Source organism: Ursus arctos, unplaced genomic scaffold (genome assembly GCF_023065955.2).
Source record: "Ursus arctos isolate Adak ecotype North America unplaced genomic scaffold, UrsArc2.0 scaffold_12, whole genome shotgun sequence".
In the NCBI taxonomy this organism is placed as follows: Eukaryota; Metazoa; Chordata; class Mammalia; order Carnivora; family Ursidae; genus Ursus; species Ursus arctos.
The window spans coordinates 62,954,391-62,981,443 of record NW_026622786.1 but is presented as its reverse complement, the minus strand read 5'-3'; the positions used below and the strand labels follow the sequence as shown (position 1 = coordinate 62,981,443).

Below are 27,053 nucleotides of genomic sequence, written 5' to 3'. Positions count from 1 at the left end.
TCCATCTGTTCCTGCTGAGGCTGCTGGGGATGTCTTCCCGCCGCGTGACACTCGTGCTGGAGTCTGAGATTGCAGCATCAGACGTCCTTCACACTTCAGGAGTCTGCCCCTCCCCCGCCCCCAGCACCACCAGTACCCTGGCCCCGGTGGCCACCATTACTCCCCACGGCCCAGCCCTCGCCCCCTGCCCTTGCTCGGAGGTCGGTGGAGACGGATGGAATGGATGAGCAGATGTCAGACATGGTAAAAATACTCCTGGGATTGGCTGTCCAGAGCCAGATTTGAACCTCAGTTCCATCACTCAGCCTTGGGCGCTTTTCCTCGCTTGTCTGAGCCTCAGTTTCCTCACCCATAAAATGGGGATGGTAATGGCTGCTCGTGCGGTGGTTGTGAGGATGAAAGCAGGGAATGTCTCTCCAGAGCGCCTGGCCGTTACTAGTGTCCTGATCGTTACCCTTTGCTCTCCACCCACCAAGCCCCGCGAGAAAGCCCGTCCCAGAAGCGGCTGCTGCTCCCCGAGGCTGCCTGACCACCTCGCAGACCCTGGGACCTAAACCAACTCACAGCTGGCACAGCCGGCCTCGTCCGCTCCGCTTTCGCAGTCCTTCTCCCCGTCGCAGCGCCACGAGGCGGGCACACACTTGTGGCTGGCGGGCCCACAGCTCAGCTTCTCTGCAGGACACACCTGCTTGGCTGTGGAGACAGACACACGCGCATGGCTTAGCCAAGGGGGACACAGGGCATGGCGCCAACCAGTCCTCCTGCCTGACTCGAGCCGCCTGGCCCGAGGCCCTGAGAATCCATCAGGGCCTCCCTGCCCCGGGTCCCAGTTTCTTCATCTGAGAAGCAGCGCCCCTGTCTGCCCCTAAGGCCCTCGAATCCTACATCTGATCCCACCGCTCCCTGCCTAACACCCTTTCATGGGTCCCTGGTCCCAGGCACTCAAGCCCCTCCTCCATCCAGCCACCCGTCTGCCTCACCAGCCCCACCTCCCACTCTCCAAACCTTCCCTTTGAGCTCTAGCAACATGAAACTGCCATGCCCTGCCTGCCTCTGTGCCATTTCCCCGCCGCGTGCCCTGGAGTGAAATATGCCCCAACTGGGCCTCAGTTTGGCTTCCACATCAGTGACTCCGTGATCTGAACCTGTGCACTTGGAGGGCTCACTAAGGCCCCAGCAGCTCCCGCGGTATGCCCTCCCCCTTCTGCCCCCTCCCCCAGCGATGGTGCGGAGCCCGCTGTTGAGAGCAGGGCTGTGCGTGCAGCAGGGCCCAGCAGGGCCCAGCGGGACCACACAGCTATAATTACTGCAGCAGCAATCAGAGGCTGCCTCAATCAGGGGCCTGGAGCCCCAGGGTTGATTCTCAATTTGGGAGAAAGAATGAGAACCCTGATCAGGGCTGGGGACAGCTCTCCTCCTGAGCATCCCAGGATGACCCACGTGACAGACCCCGCTGTGGCAGACGCATTTCAGACCTCTGCGGCGGGCTCCCTGCTACCTTCCAGGGTGTAAACTCAGTCGTCTCTAGGACGCGCCAGGCACAGAGCTAGATGGTCACTTAATGGCGCCAGAGCCCGGCAGGATGAGGATGATGTCGAGGCCGAGGGCACGGGCTCTGGAACCTGGCTTCCTGGGCAGGAGTTCGGTCGCTCACTGGCTACGTGACCTTAGTCAACAGTCCTCACCTCGGTGCCCATAGCGTGGAAATGATACTATTCCCTAGCAGAGGAGTCTTCCGACTCCCAAGTTAATGTCTGTAAGGCACTTAGAAGAATGCCCAGCCCAGTGCTCACTAATGATTATCCACTATTATTCTCCAAACGAGCAGATGAGGACTGGTTTAGTCCCTCGGTGAGTATCTCCTGAGTGCTGCTGTGTACCAGACCTGGCGCTGAGCACTGGGTGCTAGTCACACAGCTGCTAAGAACGGAGTGAGGACGCCACACACTCGGCAGTCCGTTGCACCTGCCGGCAGGGGGTCACTCACGTCTCCCCCCCAGTTCTGCCCCCTCATGTCAGACCAGTTTCCCCTTCTCTGCCTTTCATAGCTGGGATGACAGGGCAGAAGAGATGGAGAAAGGGATGAAATGGGGCAGAGGCAGGTGCAGGAGGCAGGGCCCCCAGAAACTACTATGCCAAGGGAGAGGAGTACCTTGGACCCGAGTTCTCCCTAGGAATACATTTCGTAACATATAAGACAACCCATTGGGAATATAGGATTCATGGGATTCATTTTCTAGAAATTCCCCTTCACAAATACCTGCTGTGCAGAGCCTCAGAGAGTGCAGACGCTCAAAGATCTTTTACAAAGGCTGCCTCGGGCCGTAGTGCAGAGTGGGGAAGGAGGTCTGGCAGCTGGGAGGTGGGGCCCTTCCAGAGCCCCTCTATCCCCCGCACACTGCAGCACCCCTGGAAGCACATGAGGGAGCTGAAGCCGACCGGTGTTTCCCAGACTCCTGACTGCAGGTTGGGCTGTGGGGCCCGGCTCATAGTAGACTGAATCCAGACTTTGAGGGCAGAGCCCAGGAATCTGCATTCCTGTAACTCTCTCCACCCCCGCCCCCGCCCCAGTAATTCCCACGCACCTCATCTGAGAATCACTGGGTTAACATTCTGCAAGTCTAAAAGATACAGAATCTGTCATCTCTTTTAAATTCACTCCCATAAAAGCGGTAGGGGCATTCTGTATGCCTGCAAGTTCCTGAGAGAGCAATGAGACAGAGGGACAAGGTGACCATCTATCCCTGAGCCAGGCCTCAGGAAACAAAACTCCACGGGGGAGTTGGAAGGAAGCCATATTTACTGAGCACCCACAGTGTGTCAGGCTACTCCATTTCCCATGTGGCCCTCAACCTCCCAGATTAAGCAGACCCTTCAGGCTATGCGTGCCAACTCCAGGGGTGCCCTTCACAGAGATCATCATAGCAACGCCCCCTGAGTAGAGCAGGGCAGCAGTCCTTCAGGTAAGCACTCTATTTGACAGATGAGGAAACAGGCTCAGAGAGATCAAGGAACTGGTCCAAAGATGCACAGCAGGTGAGAGGCAGAGTCCAGGATCCTTTGACTGAACGTGCCCTTTCCATCAAACCCTGCATGTTCCTGTGGGTGGAAGAGTAGCCTGAACCAGCCCCAAACGCCCAGGTGACCGAAATGGCCCTTGACCGTCCTCCCCACCTCTCGGGGCCTGGTTCTGCAGACCCCAGTTCAGCAGGCAGCCGCTCGAACTTTTAATGAATATTTATATAGTTAATTGCATAACCTTTCAGCAAGGACAATGATTAAACAATCTGTCTGCTTCCTTTCTTTATAATTAATAAGACATTTGCTGTGTCCTTAAATAGACAGCTCTAATTACAGGCTCTGGAGGATTCAGCAAGGCCTGACACCAGCCCTCCTACCCGCAAAGAGCCAAGGCACCGTCCTGGAAGGCTAGGACACAAGAGAGCACATCGAGGAGCACCCACTATAGGGACAGGGGACAAAAGCCCAAAGAGGGGAAGGGACCGCCTAGGCTACTGGATGCCAGGTGTCCCAACCACCTCTCTCTCCTAGAACCTGACCACCCCTGTTGTCATACAGCTCCTCCCCAAAGCTAGGATGGGACCCTCACTTTGCAGGCTCCGGGGTCAGGCCTCCTCACTGTCTAGCCCTGGGGAGCTGGTCTGGGTAAGCACTGATATGCAGTATCTCCTCAGAAGGGAGGTGCTCTGACTACCTCCATTTTATAGACAAGGCGAGCCAAGCCCAGAGAAGGGAAGGTGTTTGCTCAAAGTCCTGTGGAGAGAGGCTGAGCTGGACTTCCAGCCCAGGTCTCTTATGTCCAACCACAGTGCTTAACTTACCACACGTAACCACTGCCCATGAGAAAAGCAGGCCCCATTGGTGCCCCCGACACCTCTGGGCCAGAGACGGGTCGCCAGAGGAAGGAGGCTCACTGGGCCTTTACTCAGCTAGGTTCTGCAACATGGCCGCCTGGTGTCCACGTTTAGGACAACTGAAGCCAAAGGCCCCCAGGCAGCACGATGCAGGAGAAAGAGCATGAATGAGTTTCAAAGTTGGGCACACCTGGGTCCGAACCCACCTACTAGCATGCAGGTCCTTCGGCCAGTCACTCACTCTCTCTGCACCAAGGCTCCGTCTGAAAATGGGGCTACGTAAGCTCCTAGAGTTGGTAGCTGGTTTAAATGAGGAAACATGGAAATCTCAACACTCAGAGCCTGGAACCATCTCAGAAACCAGTTGCTCCTGTTTCATCTCATGAAATGCAAATGCAAGGGGCTGGAAGGGCCCTGGTCTTGTCCCTGGGGGGTGCACGTGATCACAGCCCACAGGGCCCACAGCGAGGAAGCCTCTCTCTGAGAAAGACGCCCCGAGGAATGTCCTGGCACACTGTCAAGTGTCGCCGAGATTCTGAGAGGCGGGCATGAAGAACCCCACCGTCTCTCAGACACCAGGAACCCTCCAGAGCCGGCAAGGGCCTGGAACGGCACGCCGGAGTGGCTGTAGGCATTATCAATCCCCAGAGAACCCTGCCCCAGAAATCCAATCCACTGGTATTCTCTAATTTATGAGTTCACAAATTAATAAAAAGAGAAATGTCTGTCGAGTAAAAGAATGAAAGTGTTGGATGGCTGCTTAGTGAGCGACCACATCTGCTGTGTCAGGACACAGGAGGCTTAAGGGCAGATGACCTCCAGATGGGGACGGCCAGCTCCAGGAGGGCCAGAGACTCAGGCGGTGGGGCTCCCAGTGTCCGGCTGCTGCCCAGGAAGCATGGCATGGGGCCACCCCATCATGTGGGGGGGGGCAGTCACACCCAGCTCCTTCCCCCGGGCTCAGGCAAAGTACTCCTAGCCAGTCAGCCTCTAACTTGCCTCTGGGCCTCCACTTCCGGATACAGCAGGAAGGGGCACTTCACTTGGTTCCTCGGAAAGGCCCCCCCCTTCCAGTGGGAAGGTTCTAAGATGATGAATAAATTCCCATTTTTAATAAGCAAGCAGTACCCACAGTTGCAACTCACTCACCTTGAACCAACCTCCCCTCCCCCACGCCGTACCCCTCCCATCAGATGCCTGAAGGTGGGTCAGAAGCCGTCCCCAATCAAGTGAGCCATAATTAGAACTGAAATGCCACTTTCATTAGGCAAATGTCCCAGGCTTTCCTACTGTGACTCCCGGCTGTATTTGAGAGACACAAATCCCAGAACCAGAAGGAAAGAGAGCCTGGAGAAACCCCAGCTAGCGAGGGGCAGACGACATAGTGGGGGAGCACAAAAATGGGGACATACTCCCAAATCCCTTTCCCTCTCTATGCAGACCCCCTCCCTTATTCTAAAATTTTAAATTGCTGTATGTGGAAGAGAGGACCTGGAATCAAAATACAGTAGTAAGAGTAACACTGCCACTTACTCCAACACCAACACTTTGCCACATTTTTCTCATTTCATCCTCGTAACCCCCGTAAGGCAGGTGCCATCACTCCATTTTACAGATGAGCAAACTGGAGCTCAGGGAGACTGGGCAACCTATCTGAGGTCTCACAGTACCTGGACCCAAATATATCACACACCAAACCCACTACGCTTTATTACTGCCTGTAATATTTCTTCGAGCTGGCATAGTCCCTAGGAACCTGGTAGGCTATAGAGGTAAACCCGGTACCCTGGGGGTTGCTATGGTAATGCCAGTTAAATGGGCAGTGGGTTGGCTACCAGGTTCCCATCTGGTGTGGAAGCAGTGAGCTAGCCTGCTGCCAGGTCTTACTGCCCCAAATTCTGCCTGACCCTTGAGGTCCCACCCTGGCCCACCTCCTCCAGGCAGCCCCCCCCACTCACAGGCCATGCCCACCTCTGACCAATGTAATTTTGCACAAGAAGTGGGATACTAGGCCTTGTGCCCTAGCTAGGAGAAAGGGGGTCCTAAGAGTCCGGGAATCTTTAAGATTATGGTCTTTGGAATTCTGAGATGTTAGAAACTAGGGCCCAGAGAGGGACGAGAAAGTGTGCAGGATCTCATAGCAAATTCACTGGGAGAGCCCAGGGGAGGGCTGGGCCTCCTGACTCTCAGTGTGCAGTCTTGACTCCTGTTCCCACGGGCACTCTGTCAAACCTCAGAGAGAGCCTGACGAGCCCGTCTTTTATCACAGAAGCCTGATCAGCCACAAACAACCTGTGTGTCTTGGAAGCAAGGCCCTTGACTTCCCCAGTTATTCAATTGTCAAATAACAGTGCCTTATAGTGGGTACAAAGCAGGCCTGGGAGGCAGGAGGGGTGAGGCTGGAGGGCCCCTACACCACCAGGGGATGGGAAGGCAGCAACTGCTAGGATAAGCGAGAGGGAGAAACAGAGGGAAACATGGGGCGGGGCATGGAGGAGAGGGATGGCAAGAGGGAGGCTGGGCGGGGCCGGGGGGGATGGCAGGCAGGGGGACAGCAGTCCAAGAGAGCAGGGTGGGCAGGGCCCTGGAGCTGGGGCATGGAAGATGAAGAGGGATATCAACACAAAGAGATAGAGACACGGGGAGAAGGGGGAACACAGCTCCCGGGCAGCAGGACAGACCCCAGTAATAATCGTGCTGAGGCTCCCCTCATTCCCCGGCTGCTCCCAGTGTCCAGGACGACCGCTGGAGTGGCGCTGGGATGGCCCAGCTGGCTGACTGCAGGACTCCCAGCACAGCCCACTGTGGCCATAGCCCCCTCCCCAAACACACACTCCTGGCTGTATACAGCTCTGCACCTCTTTAGCCAGGCAGCCTTGGGCAAGTGGCCAAACCCATCCTGGCCTCAGTTTCCTTCTCTCTAAACAGGGATCCAAGCTTGCCCTGAGGATAAGAATCACAGTGGGCATGGCTGGGCTTTGTGCCCTCTGTAGGTCAGGACAAAGCTCTGGACTGGCCCCAGGACAGGTTGGCTGCCTGGGGGGTAAGAAAAGGACAGGGCCTGTGGCCTGGCCCGGGGAGGCAGAGACAGCTGTGCAAGGAGACAAGGGGGCCTCCTGTCTCGGGCCAGGGTCGCTCTTGCTCTCCCTTTCTCTCCCCCTTTCTCTCTCTCACGGGGAGGCTGGTAGCTCTGTTGCTAGGAGACGAAGAAACCCAGTTATCAGCAGCCACAGCCCTAGATGGGATGCGGGCCTCCATTGTCCCCGCGTCTGCCTCTGGGGCGAATGTGACCCCAAAAGAAGACGGGGATTGTGACTTGAGGACAGGGATTGTGACTCGTGGGTCCTCACCAGCCCTGCCTTCCTCCACGTGCTCCCCACCAACCTTCTGTTTCAGTCTCGCTCTGTGGAGGCTCTGCCTCAGGGACCGCTGGGGCCTTCCCTGCCCCCTTCTCATCTCCTTTTTAATTTAACAAATGTCACGGAATGACCTGCCGGGTGTAAGTTTGCTTTGAGGATTAGGGCCTGGAAAAGAAATCAAGGAGAGACAAAGCCCCGAGTGTGGGAGGCGGGCCTGGGGCTCTGGCTCTGGCCCTCGGCCTCACCCCTGGCTGCCTCTGCTGCCATCCAGCCTGCCATGGATGCCGGGGCTCCTGGGCTCAGCTGGCTCAGGGCAGAGGAAAGAGCTGGGTCCTCAGAGTCCTGGCTGGGTGGTCTCGGGCAAGTCACTCAACTTCTCTGAGCCTGTGTCCTCCTTTGCAAAATTCAGAAAGTGACAGAACCTGCCTCATAAGGCTGCTGTGGGAATGATGAATTAGTGCACACGAAGAGCCTAGCACTGTGTCTGGCACACAGTAAACACTTAATAGGCACCCACTGTTAGCAGTACTGTTAGAATTATGATCAGAGTCCTCCAGAAACATAGTGGGGGAGGCTGAGGGGAGACCCGAAAGATACGCTCTGGCTGCTTCTGGGCAGAAGGGCTGTTTCTAGCTCCTGGTGCAGGGCCTGAGCTGCAAGAGGCTTGTGAGGAAGTCAGCAGAAACCAGTACTGGATACGCCTGGCCGTTGGCCGGGAGCCCCCGACGGTGCGGCACAAGGCCAGTCTGGAGCTGTATCGGACAGATCACCTCCACTGAGCCTCCCAACCACCCAACAAGGAGGATCTGATGAGGAAGCTGAGCCCCCGCCTCGCCCCCCGGCGCTAGGGCCAGAACTCACTGCACATGGTCTCAGACTCATCGGAGCCGTCGGGACACTCCTCCTCGCCGTCACACTTCCACCGCTCTGGGATGCAGTGGCCGTTGCCACAGGTGAAGTCGCTGTCCGCACAGGTCTTCTTGGCTGTGGGGCAAGGAGAAGAGAGTGAGGGGCCTGGTGGGCCCAGGAGGCTTTTCTAGGAAACAGTCAGGTGGCTCTGGGGTGACCAGGATGTGCGCTGTCTGAAAGCAGGACCGCATGACCTCCCACCACCCCACGGGGCCACAGAGGGCCTCGCCAACCAAGGGAGGGCAGCAGAGACGTGCTTATTCATTCCTCAGGCATTTGCTGAGCGTCAGCTGGAGACAGGTGACACCTGGCCCTGCCTCCAAGCTCAGGAGCTCAGGTCAAAACGAGGGCGCCAGGATCCATGCTCCAAGGGACTGCCTGTTCTCCTGTCTTACTCCTCTTCCCCCAAAGTCCAGTTCCACTGCCACCGCCCCCAGGAAGCTTTCCCTGATCACCTGCGGCAGTTACTTCAGCCTCTTTGGCCATCTTTTAGTCCCTTTATTGGCCTGTGCTGTTCCCCCCCAACCAGGCCCCTCTAGAAGCACCAGGGAGCTGTTGCTAATGAATCCTAAAAGCAAATGATTACTCTGTGACAAGATTAATGAGGTATGTTCTGTTTGGAGTGATGAAAAGAGCATCTGCTGGGTGAGACATCCAGTCTCCCGAGAGAAAGTGCTCTCGAGGCACTTACACCCTGGAAGTGAGGCTCCTCGGGGGGCTCTGAATCCCAGCTCTGCCTCTCTCAGTCTGCGCGACCTTGGGGGTGTTACTTAACCACCGAGCCTCTCTTTTCTTATCTATATAATGGGAAGAAGAAAACAAGGCTCTAAGGAGGAGTAACAAGTTACAATGTATGAGGAACATGGAAAGAGGTCCTGGCCCCGAAGACGCGGTCAGCAAGAGCTCCTGCCGTTTTTATGGTTTGAGCCTTAGTTAGAAGCAAAGGACAAAGGTGTTCTCCACTCTTGCGGGGGACATACGTGGCAGACTGAGATCTCACAGCTGGTAACAAAATTGGGGTAATAAGGCAGGTGCCAACGTGGTTTGCCCTTCTCCCTGTCCCTCCACTGGCCTGATGCTCCTCCAGGGTGGGGACTCTGTCAGATTCGGCACAGGGCCCAACTCAGGGTGGATCTCAGTGGGGACTCTGGACCAAACGAGGGCATGGCTGCCCAGCCTCTGCTCCCACACCTCTAGGGCTGGGCTCACCTTCTCCCACAGAAGCTTCTTCCAGAGGCCAGACTTGGATTATGTAACTCCTCCCACAGGCCCTCTGGCTGCCTCTGGGGCCATGTGACCGCTTCCCTGGCCCTGAACAGCCTGGCAGGGATTTGGGGACAGACACCGGGTCTCCCAAATCTATCGTATTTCTGCCTTTCAATGGAATCCTTGCAGGACATCTGCATTCTAAAATGAGTTTCCTTCACGCTTTCTTTAGAGGAATACCTGTCTGTGCAGGGCTAGAAGAAACGAGAGGAATCTGCCTACCTACAGATTTGGTGGGGGAGGGGGGCTCTGAGGTCCAGAGAGGGAACAGGGCTAGCCCAGGGAAATACAGCAAGGCAGGGATCAGAGCCAGTTCTCCTGCCTCCCAGCCCAGGACCCCAAGCAGCCCTCCTTGAGCTCCACACCGAGCAGCTGGTGTGGTAATAGATACAGATACCGCCTTCTGGTAAATCACTGCCCTTAATCATCTGAAAGTAAGTACAGTTATAAACCACAGCACATGGGGCATTTTCTAACAGGAGGACCAGAGCATCCCTCCCACAAGAAGCTCGGCGTCCACAGAAAAGAGGAAATGTGTATCCTAATGTCCTCTTTATCCTGTTCTAACTTTCTCCAAGCACATTCTGTGTGCCAGTCTCTGTGCTGGGTACTTTACCAGGAAACCCCACGACAAAGGGCCACGTATGTCCCCGTTTTACACACAACATCCCAGCCTGAAAGTGTTAAGCAGGTGCCCAAGGCCACATGTGGGTGGGAGCAGGGCCACAATACGGCTTCGCAGTCAGATTCCCTGCCACCCCACCATGGCTCCCCAAACAAAACGCTCAGCAGCATCAGATGTGGAAGAAAAGCCCCAATGAGGTGGGAAAACCCCACGAAGGCTTTGGTTCGGCATTCAATAAGCTTGCATCGGTGCCGGGACCCCAGGAGCTCAGGGCAAGTGACGAACAGGCAGCACCCAGAAGAGCAGGGAACCCTGACGAAGAAGGTGAGGAAGGGGCTCTGTCCCTGGTCTCGGCCAGCCAGCCACTCTTGAAAGACCCTTTCCTCCCTGGCATTCTGGGAGCCTGGGAGTGAGCCTGGCCTCCCCCAGGGTGCCAAGCCCTGCAGGCACCAGGCAAGGAGGCCAGGGCAGCCAAAGCACCACTGTGGTCCTGAAGGGCAGCCTCGAGGCCAACCGGGCCCGGGAAGTGGCAGCCTCAGGGATGGATGGCCCATGGCAGGGTTCTGGAGAAGAGATTTGTTCACTGTCATGACCGGTTTGGACACTTTCCACCCTGGCTCTGGCCTGGCACCTTTCACCCACTATCCCAGTGAGTCCTCACATCCATCCTGGCAGTGCTGTGAAGCCAACCCGACAGAAGAGGAACCCGAGGCTCAGGGAGGAAGCCGAGGGTGGTAGGTGGCAGAAGTGGGACTTTAATTCCACGTGGCAGCTGCCAAAGCTTGTGCTCTTTCCACTAAGGCCCTCAGCCACTTCCACAGTGTCAGGCTAAGGGGACCTCAGAAAAGCAAATGCAGTGTGACTGGTGAAATACCTCCCAGGTCCCCAGGGCCACAGGACGAGGCAATGGGGCAGGTCAGCCACATGGCTTAGAAGTCCCACATAAAGTATTCCCCCGGAATGTACCCAGAAGTGTGTGCCACGATAAACATGGGCCTGTGACAACTTGTCTCTGCTAATTGACTACTCTGAGGAAACTGAGGCAGCACGCTTTCAGGTTGGGGACCAGACTCCTTCACCTTAGTGGGCCCTGTCTGAAAGTGTAACCCCATGGCAAGATTTAGAGCAAGAGGTGAGACACCCCTCTGGGTGACCTTGGGCACGTTCCTTCCCTCTCTGGGCAGGTGGGGGTAGTGGCTTTCCCCTGCAGCATCGGTACAAGGACAAAACGCAGAAGGGCTCTCGCCAGGGATCCCAGCGAGCATCCCCGTGTTGGGTCGCTCAGTGTAATGAGCCTGAGAGAGCCATGAGGCTGCACCAGCCCCGCCAAGGCAAGAGGGCTGAGTGGACTTTCAAGCCCGTCAGAGTCGGCCACGCCAGACCCCATTCCTGGCTTTGGCTCCAACTCCCAGGGTGATTCCCTAGCTGGGCTTGAGGCCGTGGCCCCCTGTTTCCAGGGATTTATTTCCTTCCATGCCAGTGTGCCCCTTGGACAATGCCCACCTCTGTGAGCCCCTGTACTCCACAGCCCAGGAGCTGTGCACAGTCATCCAGGGTCTGCGACATCATAATCTGGTACCATGGCAACAGATGGGCTGCCACAAAGGATCTGGGATTCCAGAGGGCGGTAGGGAGGAGCCGACCCCAGGGCAGAGTTGGGGAGAATGGGAAATCCGGGACAAAGGAGGTAGGCGTTGCCACTTATAACAAGAACACAGGCAGAGGAAGACATCAGACACTCCGCGGTCAGTCAAACTCTGCTCTGCTATATATGGGCTGTGTGACCTTTTTCAAGTTACACAACTTCTCTGAGCCGTACTTTCTTCATCTACATTCAGAGATTATATCGCTGCTTCGCCAAACACACAAGGTTGTGGGAAGCGAATGGGCTAAGGATGGTGTTGGAACTTTATAAACTGAAAAGCACAAAGGTGCCAGTTTGAGGCGTGGGAAGTCAGCAGCCCCGGCCGCTGTATGTGTGAGCCTGGGCCCACCAGTCACATAGGGCCTGCCTCCCCATCTGGGGATGGAGGTGTGGTGCCAACTAAGTCTTAAGTCCCGCTCAACACTCAGAGTCTATGATCTTGTGAAATTATTATGATCACTCAGCACCTCCCAGCTTCTCCACCCCCAGAGGCCTCCCTCCCTGAGACAACACGCATCCTTCACGCTGCTGTCTCCCCACCCACACTCAGCCAGCAGCCCCAGTGCAGACGGGGCTTCAAAACGAAGATCAGTCAGGGCTGCCAGGTGGAGCTGCCTGGTGTGGATTCCTTTTGGCAACCAGAGCTCTGTCACGTCAGAGCCCAGGGGCTGGAAGGTCCCTAGGCAGCTCTCCCTCGCCAGCCAGAGAACCAGGGGGCCACAGAAAACGGCTGGTCGGATCCAGCACGTGTCTGTGGGAGGGCTGCCTCTGCGCCCTGTTATTCTGACTCTCAGTCCCACCGTGTGGCCAGGAAGCCAGGGGAGGGTCACCTGACCCAGCCCAGGAATCAAGGAAGGCTTCCTGAAGGAGGGGACCGTGTTCAAGGAAAAGGAGTCAGCCAAACCATGGGAGTGACGAGAGCGACAAAGGGCATTCCAAGAAATGGGATAACAGGGTCTGGGGTGTGGAGGAGCCAGCACGATGGCAATTTGGGGCTGGACAGGAGGCAAGTGGCAAGGGACCTGGGAACTCCCCTAGGCTGGTGGCCAACTGACCTGGCCTGGCACCAAGCTGTTCCTCAGAGGCCCCGTTTCCCTGAGCTCACCCAGCCTCTGCTAAGCACAGGGGCTGCTGCTTAGCAGCCAACAAAACCCATGTCTTTAAGCTGCCTGGGCTTCCTTCTGTAAGCTGCCTGGGCTTCCTTCAGGATTTGGCGAGACTGTGTCAGACAGATGGCTGGCCCCTAGCAGAGAAAGAGAGAGGCAAAGGGTAGCACAGAGAGCAGGGGTAGCCATCCACCCAGAGGTTTCGGATAAGACTTGCTATTTTCCTCCTTCGGAGATTCATGATGCCCACTGGCTTACAAAAGGTCCTGAGAAGGCCTGCAGATATTGGATTGACTTTGTTTCTTCCAGCACTTCCCAAACATCTTTAGCCAAAGAACTTCCTTTTTAGATGATGTATCTATTAATTTCCCAAGAAACTAGCAGGCCAATGAACCACATCTGAGGAAATAAGCTGTCGTGCAAGTCCCTCATCCTGCAGATAAGAAGATGAGGCCCAGGGAGGGCAAAGACTGGCCTATGGTCACACAACGGAAGCTGGTACCCAGTCTTCTGTCTCTGGGCCAGCTCCACCAAGCCATGAAAAATAGGAGAAGGTATTCACAGGGCACTTGGCCCAGAGTGAAGCGAAGGGGAGACCCCAGTCCTCAGAGCAGGGACTTGTGCAGAGAAGAGCAGGGGAGGGGACACTGGTATCAGGCCACATGGGACAGACAGATGGGAGAGATGTCAGGAATGCAGGCCCTCAGGTTTCTGCAGACAGGTCGTGGGCCCCAGGGAATATTCTTTGAGGGCAGAGCAGAGACCCATAGGCAAGGTGGATTCTAGCTCAACATAGCTGCTGGGGCACCTGCGTAGGTCCCTTCCCCTCCCAGGGCACGGAGGGACTAGTCTGTTCCCCCTTCATCTCCCAAGCCTGGACCAGCACCCCCTGGCTTGGCTCTGGCCCTGCAGCCCAGCCCTAAGGCAGCTGGGCCACTTGTACCCGGGTCGGGGAGATGAAAGGGCTGCTCCCCCCACAGTTACCCTACTGCAGAGCTCGCCAGGCCCTGGCATCGCCAGGACAACCACTGCCAGCAGAATGAGGATCCGGGGTGGGGGCAGGGGGCGTGCCAGCCCGCCCCTGGCCTACTAACCTGGCAGGCAGATTTAAATGACAGCCCAGGAAGCTACTATTAAACTGTCACCCCAGTCAACGGGACGACAGACCCAGAGTGTTCTCCGGCTGCAGCAACAACACAGCAGGAGTGAGAGGGGGAGGAGACTGTGGCCCAGAGCAACCTGCACCCCCTCCCGGGAGGCCCCCCGTCTGCCTGCCCTGACACCCGCTGGCCAGAGCCACCCTCTCAGGCTGTGGCAGGTCCTGGCACTGGAACCGCAGGCAGCGCAGGGCCTGGAAAACTTTATTCTCTATTTTTAAGCAGAGGTACCCTTTTCCCAAGTGAAACCCCAACATATGAAACAGGCAAACATGAAGCTGCCCTGCTTATTGGGAGAGGGTGAGGGGAGAGCCCATTGGCTGTTTCCCCATCACCCCCTGAAGAGTTTCCCCAACCCACAGGCCCTGGGTGGGGGGGGGGCGGGCTCAAAGCCCATCCCTAGCAGCTTTGGGGCCCAGCAGCAGTGGGTTCAAACCCTGACCTCCCCAGATATGTGATGTTCCTAAGAAACCTCTGTTTAAGGATTCCTGTGGGTCCAGGCGCCTGGTGGGCTAGTCGGTAGAGCACAGGATTCTCGATCTCGGGGTTATAAGTTCAAGGCCCATGTTGAATGTAGAGATTACTTAAAAATAAAATCTTAAAAAAATAAAAATAAAGATCCCCTGGGTCTGATGTAACATTTAGAACAGCTTCGGAGGATTTAAGATTCTAACCCTCTAAGAAGCCAAGGTTCTAAGCACACGCTGATCCGCTCACCCTCAGCCCCGTGACGGGACTCCAGGACAGTCATTGCATGAGTCACACTTGTCCATAAGCTTGGGGATGGCCTCCAATTCCATCCCTGCAAGGCACTGTATCTCTGGATCCAAGCGTCCCCACATGCTGACAAGCAGACTCAAGGTTCTTGGCGGTGCAGGAAAGGCAAACGGTTCCCACAGTGTCCCAACGCCCACGAAGCGTGGTGGGCGGGGCTTGGCTGCCGGCTTTGTGCTGCCCAGCAGGCTCCGGGGCCTCAGGCCACCACCATCCATCAGCAGGTGACATCTGAGTGAGCTTTCTCCACTACCCTCTCATCCCACCTGGGGAGAAAGAGGAAATGAAGCAGCAGCAGGTGCTGGGGGTGGGAGTTGGGGGCAGAGCGGGGGACACAGGAAGGGTCTGAGGGAGAAGACAAAAGAATGAAGCAGTAAGCCTGGGAGGCCCGCTCTCCAGTAAGGGCATCTTCGCTTTTTAAATTGGGCAACTGCTCTCAAAATCTTCTAGGTTCTTTCCTCCACTTCCAACCCGTTCCACTAAGGAGCCACACATTTTTTAACCCGTCCAGATCCTAAGACCAAACAAAAACAAACACGAGGTGTGGCAATGAGGTTTGGAAGGTTGGGAGGTTGGAGGCGGGACTGGATGGGAGGCCGCCACAGAGAGGTCTTCCTGGAGGAGGCGGTACTTGGGCTGGGCCAGATTCCCCAGCTGGAGGAGAGGCAGCACAGGGAGTGTCAGGTTCAGCGCGGTATCCCATGGTCCTCTGTGGCAGAGCACACAGATGTTGCTCATGGGCTGCCGACACCACCTTGTTCTAAATGAAGAGATGGTGTCTCCATACTACTCTCTGCTGGGGGCCCCTGGAGGGACATGCCATCCGCTAGGTGAGGATGAAGGGGGAGCTCCAGACAGGGGGAGGGCTTGAGCAGGCCTTCCTGGCCAGACTTGAACCCTAGCCCCATCTCCGCTGGTCCAGGGCTCTTTCCTCAACATCCTCAGCCCGGGTGTTCGCCCGGTGGCACGCCAGTGCTTCCCCATCATGCCCATCGTTTCCTTCATCCCGGCGTCCCCCTCACATAGGGTCTGATGCCAAGTGGGTGCTCGGACAGTATCTACGGCCCCGCTCCTCTGATGGGCCGTGTGACCTCTTCTCACTCTGTGCCTCAGTCTCCTTGTGTGAAGAAATCTTTAAGGACGCCCTCCAGCTAAAAACCTGGGTCTATTGCTCTATGACAGAGGTGTTGCTGTCCCTCCAAAAGGGTCACCTAGGGCTTCTCACAGCCCGGTCCCTCTTCTGGGCCCCAGCACATCATAGCTGCTCTCAGACACTGCCGGCCCCCAGCCCCACTGTCACCAAGGGAGGTCCAAGCCCTTGCTGGGGTATGTGGGACTCCCTGTCGCCACGGGGAGATGAGCGTCTCCGAGGGGGCAGACGACAAAGGGGTCTAACTGTCACAGTGATTTGTGGACACAGGAGGTATTGAGCCAGCGACAGCTGTAGGGGTGGGGGAAGATGGGTGTGGGGGAGAGGTGAATGGGATCTGCAGGGGTCCCTGGCTGGTGCCTGCAAAAGGACCAAACATCACAAGAAGGGTGCTGCTTAGATGATAAGGTGGCACACAGCTCAGGCCGCTCCCACCCTGGATTTGGGCCACCCACTTGGCACTGGGATTTTAGGGCCAAGGACACAGCTAGAGGGAAACTCACGGTACCCTCAGAGTAGAAGTCTCCGAGGGCAGGAGGCATGGCTGGGAAACTCTCTATGACCTCCAGGAGAGTCCAGCCTGGCTCCCAGCTGCACACTGCCCCTCCACTCAGGTGGAGAGCAGGTAGCTGGCCCCAGTGGGGACTCAGCCTCCTCTCAGCAGGGGACTTTCCGGTCTAGGCCCAGCCAGGTCACCTGAGCTGGGCGTCCACGGCCCCGCCTCCCTTGGGCCGATCTTGGAGCCCACCAAGGACTCCCAGCTTCCAGGCCCTGTTCTCTTACCACCAGCCACCGATGGATGAAGGGGCAGTTCTTCTGCAGTTGAAGAAAAGACTCCAGATCCCACTCCAGCCAGGCTCTGCCACCAACATGCTGGGTGACACCCAACAGACCGCGCTGGGCTCTGCTACCTCTATCCACACCGATTTCAAGTCGGGAAACCTGGGGCTCCCTGGGCAGAACTCTGAAGTCAGGGGCAAGAAAGCCAAGCCAGAGGGGTCCAAGAACACAGAACGGGCCTGCACTGCCTGGGGCAATGGCCTGGCTTGGGCTTGCTGGTGGTCAGGGAGTGAATGATGGAGTTACGACCCTGGCCTATCTGGGAGGGGGCAGTCAGCGCCCGGGCCCCCACGGTCACGTTGATGTGGCACTCTCGACCTACCAGGCAGTGGCCCTGGCTAAGTGGAAAATGCAAACGCTTTCACCAGTTAGGCTGCTAGGAGAAGCACTTCCTAAGAGGTGCCCCACCGGCCCAGCCCGGTGACCACGCAGGCTCTCATCGTCTCTGGCCCAGGAGTCCTGGCAGAAGTCCTGCCTCCTGCGTGCCTTCTCCCTTCCTCCACGGCATGGCTGGATTGGAGAAGAGGATCCCTACGTGCCTTTCCCTCAGAGGTATGGGATGACCCACCACAAGGCCCCGAGCGAGGTTGCTAGAGGGAGGGAACCGCGGCTCCGTCCCCAGTGGCTCTCCACCCACCGCGGGGCTCAGCCACTGCTCCGCTGGCGTCCTCTCCCTGCCAGGCTCCATCTCCCCGAGAAGTCGACCACGTGTCTCAGCACGATCCTCACGAGGACCTCAAGCTCCACCACTACCTGCTCTGGCCTTTCCCTGGCTCCGTGGGCTTCCACATCCACTCAGAGGTCACGGACAGACGGTGGCCTACCCCACCCCACCCCCGCCAGCTTCCGTTACTTGTGCTGCTCCATGGGGCAGGGGGGGCTTCTTCCACCTCCCCGGGCAAACTCTCCCCGGGACCGGGACCGGGACCAGCTCCAGCACCTACTACATTTTTCAAAGATGTATTTATTTGAGGGAGAGAGAGAGACAGAGGAGCGCACGAGCAGGGGGTGGGGCAGAGGGAGAATCTCAGGCGGACTCCAAGCCGAGGGTGGAGCCTGACATCATGACCGGAGCCGAAATCAAGACCTGGACGCCCAACCCACCGAGCCCCAGGCGCCCCAGGCCTGTACTACCGATGGTGTCTGACAGCGCCTCCCCCTCCAACAAGGCAGAGAGGAGTGGAGGCCCAGAGCGCTAAGGGAAAGCACTCACAAACTCCCTTCCCACGGGCTGCTGACGTTGCCGCACGTGTGGGCAGTGCCCGTAGCAAGTCCCTCCAGGCTACAGCCTCCTTGGCCGTCAGCAATGAGGTGAAGCTGAGCAGCCTTGCTGGACAGCATTCGTCTCCCTGTCGATGGCCTGGGGAGGCCTCCCGGCCACCAGACCCGAGCAGAGTGCGCTCAGAAAGTCATCCCAATGGCTTGGTCAGCCAGCATTACGTGGCTCAGCTACCACCACGAAGCCGGCCTCAGGGAGAGGCAGACCCTTCGGGCCTCATCGTCGCTGGGCCCTTGGCTATAGGAAAGCCCTTCACAGGGCTTCCCTGGGGGAGGAGTTCCACAAACCCAGGCCCGGGCTGGGGGTGCGGGGAGGAGCTTCTGAGTGGCCTGGGCCTTGGAGCCCTGGACACACTACTGCAGGCTTCCCCTGGCCTCTGTGGTGACCTTGGACAAATGCCTGACCCTCCTGGCATCTCAGTCTCCTCATCTAGACACGGGAGGAGATAGGAGTCAGGTTTTCCACGTGTGTCCCTCCTGCGCCTGCCTTAGGCACCTCACCAGGTCCAGAGTGGGAGGGACAGATGAAGGGCTCTCCAGGCCTGGGGGCAGGGCTGAGCGCAGTCAGCACCTGCTTCCAGGAGGGGCAGCAGGGGTGCTGCTGGGTGACAAGGACAGCAGAGGATGTACGTGGTTCTGGGCAGGTGCTCCACGGAGAGAGGGCAAGGGACCTGAAAAGAGGGTCCCCAGAGCAGCAGTCCTGGGAGGGGGAACTGGGGGGCTGTTCTAGGGACAAGGAGACTATCTAGCTGGAAACTCAGCAGAGTCCAAAGGGAATGGGCAGCACTAAGATCCTGAGTGGGTGTGGTGCTGAGGGCATGTTCACGACCCCTGCCCCCTGCCCCCTGCCCCCAGCTCTCTCCTGGGCCTGGCTCCCCACAGCAGCGCTACGAGGTGGCAGAGGGTGGCGGGTCATCAACCCCTTTGAGACATGAGGCAGCAAAACCCTTGAAAGGCAATGGATTGTCCCAAGTCACAGGGCTTGAGCAGGACCGGAACCCAGCCATTTTATCGCTAATGTTCTACAAGGAAATCGAGGTGGTGAGGCTGCTGTGTGGCCTCAGACAGCCATCTCCCTTTGCTGAATCGCAGTGCCTCGGGCTGAAAACAAGGACACTGAACTTGGGGGTCGCAGCCCTCACCAGTGCCCCTCTCTGCACGTGGGGACTGCTGGCAGGGCAGAGGGCACAGCTGGGAGCCCAGAGCTGGACCTCCAAGAGGGGGTGATTTTGGCTGGCAGCAGTGCGGGCTGGGGAAGCCTCTCTGAGAAACCTTGTGTGATCAGAAGTAAAAGGTAGATTCTAAAAGCAGATGGAGAAGGCAGTTTCTTTTTTGGCTTCTTGGCACATTTGGAAGGAAATGGGGTCCACTCTCTGAAGCCCTTCAACATCCAAGGGGTTGGGTCAGGCAGGAAGGGGGAATGTACAAGCCACGACCCTGCCCAGCAGCTTCCTGGGGGAGCTGGCCCTGGGGCCCCCAAGTGTCCTCATCACACCGCCCACCTCGGGCTGCTGCTGTCCTGTTCAGCTTCGGCTGGGGGGCGGCCTGCGGCTGCATCAAGAGCAGACCCCTCAGCGTCCCGGGACCCCCAGTGTGACTATGGATGAGTTACTTCACCACCAAGTCTCAGTTCCCTCACCTACGAAATGGGACTAACAACAACTACACCCCTTGGGGGGCACACATCATGGGAGATTGTAGATGTTGAAATTTTATGTTGAACAATACAGGGCACAAAGGCAATGGAGCTCTTGACGATGACTTTCTTGTTTCTTACCCTCTCCCAGACTGACCTTCCTGCTGGGAGTTTGGAGGAAAGCTCAGGTTGCCTTCCTGCTGGAAGGGGAGAAGGCTGGGGCAAGTAGACAAGGGGCTTGGTCCGGACAGGAGAACATCCTGGGTCCCCTGAGGTGCCGGGAGGTGGCCAGTGCAGAAGGGGCAATGGGGTGTTGGGGGTGGTTAGGCTCAGAAGGAATCAACGAGGACTACAGGCAGAACATACCTGGAAGTCAGGTCCTAGAGGCTATGTGGTCCAAACCTTATACTTCGTAACTGGGGAAACGGAGGCCAGGGTGGGCCTAGCCACCCGGCGATCACGCTCCCAAGGCAGCCTCAGCAAAGCAATTACACTCCTTTCCAAGACCCAGTCACAGGGCAAAACTGCAGCTTCGGAGGCTCGCAAGTCAGAAAACAGCCTCAGAATCGCTGAATAGAATCTTCGATTCCAGGAGAGGACCTTAGAATCTTAACACACACAATCTAAAAGTACTTAAACCCAAATGGCCCCATGTTAGGACTGTGGGTGCACAGAATCTGGCCAACTTTGAAATCACAGAGAGAATCTTAAATTCCCAGACAGAGAACAGAACCCTAGAAGGTTCTAATCCAGGCGCCAGGAGTGGCAAAGGCCTGCCCCTTCCCCCAACCTGTATAGGAATCCTCTGTTCCCAGCGCTGACATATGGCCATTCTGCCTTCTTGAATGCTCTCAGCGACAGGGGACTCAGTCAGCTGTGCCGGCTGGAGGCTGGACACGTTCCTTCCTCTTGAACAGAGAGGGAAATAAGTTCTCAACAGGAGACCCCCACTTTGTACAAATGGGTTTTTCACCCCTCCTTGTTCTTTGGCTCTGGTCGGAAAGATTCCTAGGGAAGTGGAAAGAAGCCAAGAGCTGCCACAAAGTGACTTTAACCACCAGACAGGCTGGTAATAGGTTTCGGTGGGAAAAAAGGAAGGAGAGGGGCGATTAATTCCAACTTGCTACGCGGTAAAGGAGATTAAGGCGTAATACAGGGAAGGCAGCAATTCTACTAACCTGCACGGGACACCGATTACTTCAGTCTTCTCGAAATTGCTAGAAATAAAGGGAAAACCCCAAAAGAGAATGTGATTGTGGCCCAGGGCTCATCTGGATTAGGCTGTTTGTTTGCCCTGGCACCCTAATGATGGGAATGAAGGAAAATTCCCCGTTTCCTGGGAGACGGCTGTGCCAGAGTCGGGGAGGAAAGGCAGGCCCACGCGTTGCCACTGGACCATTTGGCAAAGAGCTCAGGGCAGAGGGGGTCCCCAGGTGCCCTTCGGGGAGAGCTCTTTGCAAGGGCCCCCAGGGCTTCCCCATGTCCAGCACACACCCTTAGTCCTGTGTTCTGGGAGGGACCAAGGGAGGGTCTGATGATCCCCCATGCTAACTGCAAATTCTTAGATCTCTGCTGCTAGAAGCCAAAAGAATCAAGCAGGGGGCCTACTGTGTACTGGGTGTCCTGCTAGCTGCTGGCAAGCCCTGCAGTTTGCTAAGACCCTTGGAGTTGGCCATGTGTCGGGGTGCTGGTCCTGCAAAGCTGGGGCTCAGGGCTCTGGCCGAGACCACCCACCTATCTGAGGCCAGCCATGGGGCACGCAGCGTGGACAGAGTTAACGGCCATGGGCCACAGCTCAATGCCTCCAGCCAGGGGCCCAGCAGGACAGCTGTGAGGCTTCTGGATCGAATCTGGGCAGAAGGAGACAGACGGGGCTATGGGAGGCAAGTGGAGAGAGGGAGTGGGGCAGGTGCCCAGCAGATCCTCACATCCCAGTGGTGCCCTGACTCCAACCTTGGCCGCCTCTGGCACTTCTCGAAAACCCCTCACCCTGAGGTTCTGAGCCAGCATGGTAACCCCAACAAGATAGGTCCCAACACAGCTTGGGTGGAAGGAAAGCCACTTCTGGAACGGGCTGCTCTCTGAGCATGCCCACGGCCCCAGGATTTCCACCCACCTCTGCCTTTTCTTCAAGTAGACAGTTTTTCCGAGCGCAGAGGTTTGGCCAATGCTGGTCTGCTGCCCACTATGGCCCCCCTCCCACTAGGAGCAGGTTAAGGAACCGGGGCTCAAATCCTAGATTCTCCCCTGAGTAGCTGTGTAACCACTGGCAGGTTACTTGACTCTCAGAGCCTGCGTTTTCTCATCTAAAACTGTGATGGGTGAATCCTGACTTGCAGGTAGGTTGTACGATATGTCTACCAGTTGACATAGGGCCCGACACCTAGAAGATATTCAGGATATTCTAATATGTCAGAAAATAGAAATATTAGAAAATGTTCAGTGATGGAATGTACAACTTTTCTCAGCTGCTCCCCCACTCCCAGGCTTTGTACACAGCAGGCCCTCAAGAAGTTCTTGTTATGGTTATTAAAGGGCTTCAGGAGACCTGGTCTCTGTTGTCCTGGGCCTCCTGGTTCTTTCTCACTTGGTTTTTCCACGTGTAAGTAGACAGGCTCGCCCTTGGAGAGCCGCATCGGGGAGGGTGGCTGGAAGGTGCTCCATTGCCCGTTTTTGGGTGAATGATGAGCCTGTCCAAGGTCGAGCCCACGGGAGGCTGGGGGGCCAGGGGATCCTGCAGGCACATCTTCCTCGTTCTTTGGACATTCCCCCACTCTACTGTGAAGTCTTCCATGCCCCCACATGGGAGCCAAGGCCTCTTTCGGTCTCAGACTCACCATGCTGTATTGTTGTCACTTGACTATCTTTCCCCACCAGACTCACAACTCACTGGAGGCGGGATACGTCTTCACAGTGGCCACCAAGGGGACACTTAGGGAATGCGTATGGCATGAACGAGTGAGTGAATGAGCGCATGCAATCTCGAGGCTGGGTCTTTTCTATCTACGTAGAATGTACAGGCCAAGATACAAACCACATTCACCGTACGGCATTCTGCATACACAGTCAAAACAATGACCATTAAACCATTGCTTTAAAAGTGCTTCATTCATGTACCATGACCTGGGGCTTTAGGGGATCCCAAGTTCTCTCCAGAACTTGGCACTCCCACATCCTTCCCCGGGCTGCAAAAAACTCCTCTGTGTTCTCTTTCTCCCTTTCTGAAGACACAGAGCTGGGGGCCAGGAGGCCTGGGTTCTGGTCCCAGCCATAGGACCGTGCGGCCTTGAGCAAAGCCACTCACCCTCTCTGGACCTTCGTGTCACTACCTGTTGGGTAAGCGGTGAGTCCCACTGCTCTCTGAGCCTTGTTCTTGCTCTAGTTCACTGTCATGAGGCACATGTGGGAGGCCAGAGCCGGAGGACAGTGCCTATACCCGGGCAGATGGTTCTGGGGAAAGGCTCACAATCTGCGAGGCTAGGGAGAGCACTGGCCTCCATCCAGGACACCGACTCCTGGCCGTCTCCTCAGGGAACCCTGGGGACATGTGGCCCTGATCACAGTGTGATGGCCACTTCTGGTCCAGACCCTCATCTCTCCACGGCACGTTGGGGTTTACAAAGCTCTTTGCGTGCACTTCCTCATTTAGTTCTCATAACCACCCCGGGAGGCTCAGAGAGGGCAGGATGGGCCCAGGCCAAAGAGCTTTCTATCTGCCCAGTGTTCTGCTGTGACGCCAGCACCCTAGGCCAGCCCAGCGGCCTCCCCCACAAAATGGGAAGGACACAGGGTCGGCGGTGCAAGTCCTGACCTTGCCCCCCCCCCCAGAGCAGCCCTGAGAAATGGGGCCAGGACTCTCTCGAACATCTTCAAGTCACTATGAAAATCCGACTGCATAAAAGACGCCAAGGGCAAGAAAACACTGGCCGGCGGAGCAGAAAGAGCACAGCACAGGGCGCCCCAGACCTGAGGTCCAGTCCCAGCCCCTCCTCACTTTGGCTCTGCACTTGGACAGGCCTGGGTTTCCCCATCTGTCCCACAGGGGACAAGAATCCCACCCCGCCTGCCCCCTGCGGGCCACACGCATATAGAGCTACCCTTAGCCCATCTGTGCTGTGCCCCCCACCCCTTCTGTGACCACCACCTCAGCCAGGAGGGGTCGAGAGGTTGTCGCCTCTCAGCACACAGCCCAGCTTGACTCACTGCCCCCAGCAGCGAGGCCCGAAGTGCGCTCAGAGAGGCGTGCGGACCTCAGGGCCTGTACACGGAACGTGGCCTTGCACGTGGGCACACATGCGCACAGAAAGGCACGCACCGCCCACCTGCACCCTCAGATGTGCGCCACACACCAAACACACTCAGACACGCACGCCGCGCTGCACGTGCCACCGCACCCGGGCGACACAGCCACACACGCACAGGTGGCTTTCATAGGACATTCACACACTACAGACAAATATGCATATATTTTCCTGCTTCTCTCATGACAGCCAGATGGTGGGATTCTCCCAGAGGGCTACCATTTAATGCTCTAATTAATTTAAAAAAATTCTAGGTACCCAGAGCCTGGGTTTGTTCCAAATGTCTCAGGGATGGCACAGCTTAAAGCCAAGGAGGGAAGCAGGTCCTAGGGGCAGGACTGTGGGGCCAGGGAGTGGGAGGGGTTCCCACGGAACTCAGGAGGCGCAGTGTCCTTACCCGGAGGATTGATACCTAGCCTGGCAAGGGGGGCTGGGCTCAAGGGCCATCTGCTCAGACGTGGGCCTGGTCCTGGTTCCAAGAGTGCCCCATGACCCAGGACAGGGACAGACCCCTTCACGGCATCCCTGGCAGGGCCATCTGGGCTCAGTAGACAGGGAGCTTGGTCCCTGCGGAGGCCACTGAGCTGCTGTCAACCCCCCTGCAGTTCTGGGGCTCACGTCCAGATCCACGCTCACTCTTCAGGGGCCCTACCGTGTGACTTCAGGGCACTATTGCAGGACACAAAGCACAGAGCCACCGCAGTGTGCGGTGGGAGACGGATGAGGTGCAAACGTGCTGGTCGGGTCAGGAGGGACTTGCCACGCTCCCTGCCCTCCCGCTTCCGTGGCTCCAGGGAGGGGGAGCTCACCACATCTGCCTGCAGCCTGCTCTGATGGGCCCAGAGTCCGTGCTCTCCGGGGTCTCCAATGAGTCTGGCTGTTCTCTGCCCCACAGGGCCCAGGTGGCTCGGGCTGGCGGGGATCGTGCGGCACTCGGCCCCAGGCCTTTCCTCTTACTTTCCCAGGGGCACGTGCTTTACTGTGGAGTGTTTGGGAAAACGCGGCAATAAATTTACCGCCTCACTTATGAGTAATTTGCTGTCAGGAGCTCTGTGTAAGCAGAGGACTGAATTAACGAGGCTTAATTAACATTAATGTTGTGACAGATCTCAACCCTAGTCAGAAATCCCCCATCCTCGCAGCCCAGGCCCTTGCCTGTCGCTTCCGGGCTCCTGTGGGAGGTGACAAGCCCAGGGAGGGCTCTGGGAGCTGCTGACTGACGGACGTGATCGGGGTGGGGGGCTGCCTCTTTCCTAGGATTAGGAGGGGTTTGGGATCTGGGGGCTGGAGGCTTGCAGGAGCTCAGCACGAGAAGCCAGGAGCCTCTGCAATTCCAATTCCAAAGGAGCTTTCGGGCTGAGTCCTTCATCCCCGCCTGGTGCAGTGGCGAACCCACGGACCTCAGAGTCTGAGCGGCCAGGGCTTGAACCTGCCACTCACATGCCGGGTCACCCTGCCCCCTGTGCCTCACCAACCCCATTAGCAGAGGGACAGTGGTGTCAGGGGATTCACGAGGTCACACACAGAGAACAGAGGTGTTCTGGGATCTTCATTTCCACCACTCCCTCCTGAGTGCCTGCTGTGCCGTGGTCATCACCTCCTCTAGTGCTCCCACAGTCCTTTGAGGAAAGGACTGCTATTACCCCATTGCACAGATGAAGCACTCGAGGCACTGAGAGAGGCAGTGATTTGCCCGAGGTCACACCAATAGTCCGCAGGGGGGTGAGGGGACCGCAGCTACCCATTACACGCACTGGAGAGCCAGTGGGGATCCAGAGAGCCGAGGTGGGGGAACGCGCAGGCAGCAGGGCCGTGCTGGGGTGGGCACAGGGCCTGGCAGTACTGTTTGTGGATGCCATCTATGAGTGATGGAGAAAGGGGAGAAGAGTGTCCCACCAGAAGTGCCCAACCGCTAAGACTTACTAAGCTGCCCCTGCCCCCAGTGCCAGCCTGTGACAGGCTCTGGGGAAGAGATAAGTGCAGTGGAAGGTGCATGTCCTTCTCTCAGGACTGGTGCCGCCATCCACTCTCGGCTTTCCCCCAGACCACCCAGCTGACATCTGGCACAAGGTGGACACACCATAATTTATCATTAATGAATGCCATTATTAATGTTAATGGGGAGGACACATCTGACCAGGACCAACTTTAGGGAGCAGCAGGGGGCCCAGCTCCCACCCATCTACCTGACAGCTCAGGCCACTAGCCATCACCCCACACGTTTCAGGGCACGGACCAGGATGGGCCATGGTAAGATCCTTGGGCTCCAGCCCGGTCTCCAGGCGAGGACGGGCTCTGGGCCTCAGGTCCCCAGGTCTCTCCTGAAGGACTGCCCAGTTGAAGTCTTGATGTCAAGGATCTGCCTGGGAATAGTGTGAGGAGGAACGCAGGGGCAGAGTCTGGGACGGGGGTCTACCTGGGATCTACCTCTAGAGTGTGACCCCCACCCCTCCTCAGCCTTGCCAAGCCCCACATATCCCCAAATTCTGCCACGGCACCCTGCTCCAGGAGGCCTTCCTGGCCCACCCAGCCACCCCTCACCTCCTGACTCAGACATCAGCTGTGCTCACTGACAGCCCAGAGGTAAGTGCAGGGGAGACCCAGCCCTGTCAGAAGCCACAGAGCAGTGAGGTGGGCTTGGGGGTGCCTCTGGGCTACCGGGCCACTCTAAAGCAGCAGGATCAGCGAGGGGCTCTGTATGGTCTCCGTAATGGGCCTGGGACCCACGAGGCCTCTCAGGCTAGAATCTGAAAGAACTCTGTTTCTGGAAATAGAAAGAGCTGCCATATGAGGAAGCGAGGTCTCCTCCACCCCAGGAAATGTGCAAGCGGAAGACCCATCCCCTCATTCAGCAGGCAGTCGCTGGACCCCTTCCTCCGTGTTGGGCCGTCTGTGGGGCGCGGCGGTGTTGGAGGAGACAGCATGCAACCTAACCCTGCCTGGGGAAACCACACTCTAAAGGGATGCTGAATGTCCCAAACCAGTTCTGGAGTAGGCCTGTCTCCTCCCTCCACCCCCCCACCCGCCCCCACAGTCTAGAGAAAAATCAAGAAGCCTGGGAAACCCTTGGAAAGCTTAAACAGGGGGTGAGTTCCGGCCCTGCAGACGAGAGGCTGGGCGCCAGCTGCTCTG

General features: G+C 57.2%; 1 protein-coding gene across 1 annotated transcript in view; it reads right to left on the bottom strand.

Moving 5' to 3' along the window:
* The window catches only part of LRP8 (LDL receptor related protein 8), a 78,985-nt gene that overhangs the window by 35,108 nt on the left and 16,824 nt on the right, over window positions 1-27,053 (bottom strand). Inside the window, exons 3-4 of the mRNA XM_048220609.2 lie at window positions 8,096-8,218; window positions 565-693 (exon numbers count right to left, since the gene is read on the bottom strand). Of these exons, the coding sequence (XP_048076566.2) occupies window positions 565-693; window positions 8,096-8,218 (252 nt within the window). The remainder of the gene's footprint in view (window positions 1-564; window positions 694-8,095; window positions 8,219-27,053) is intronic.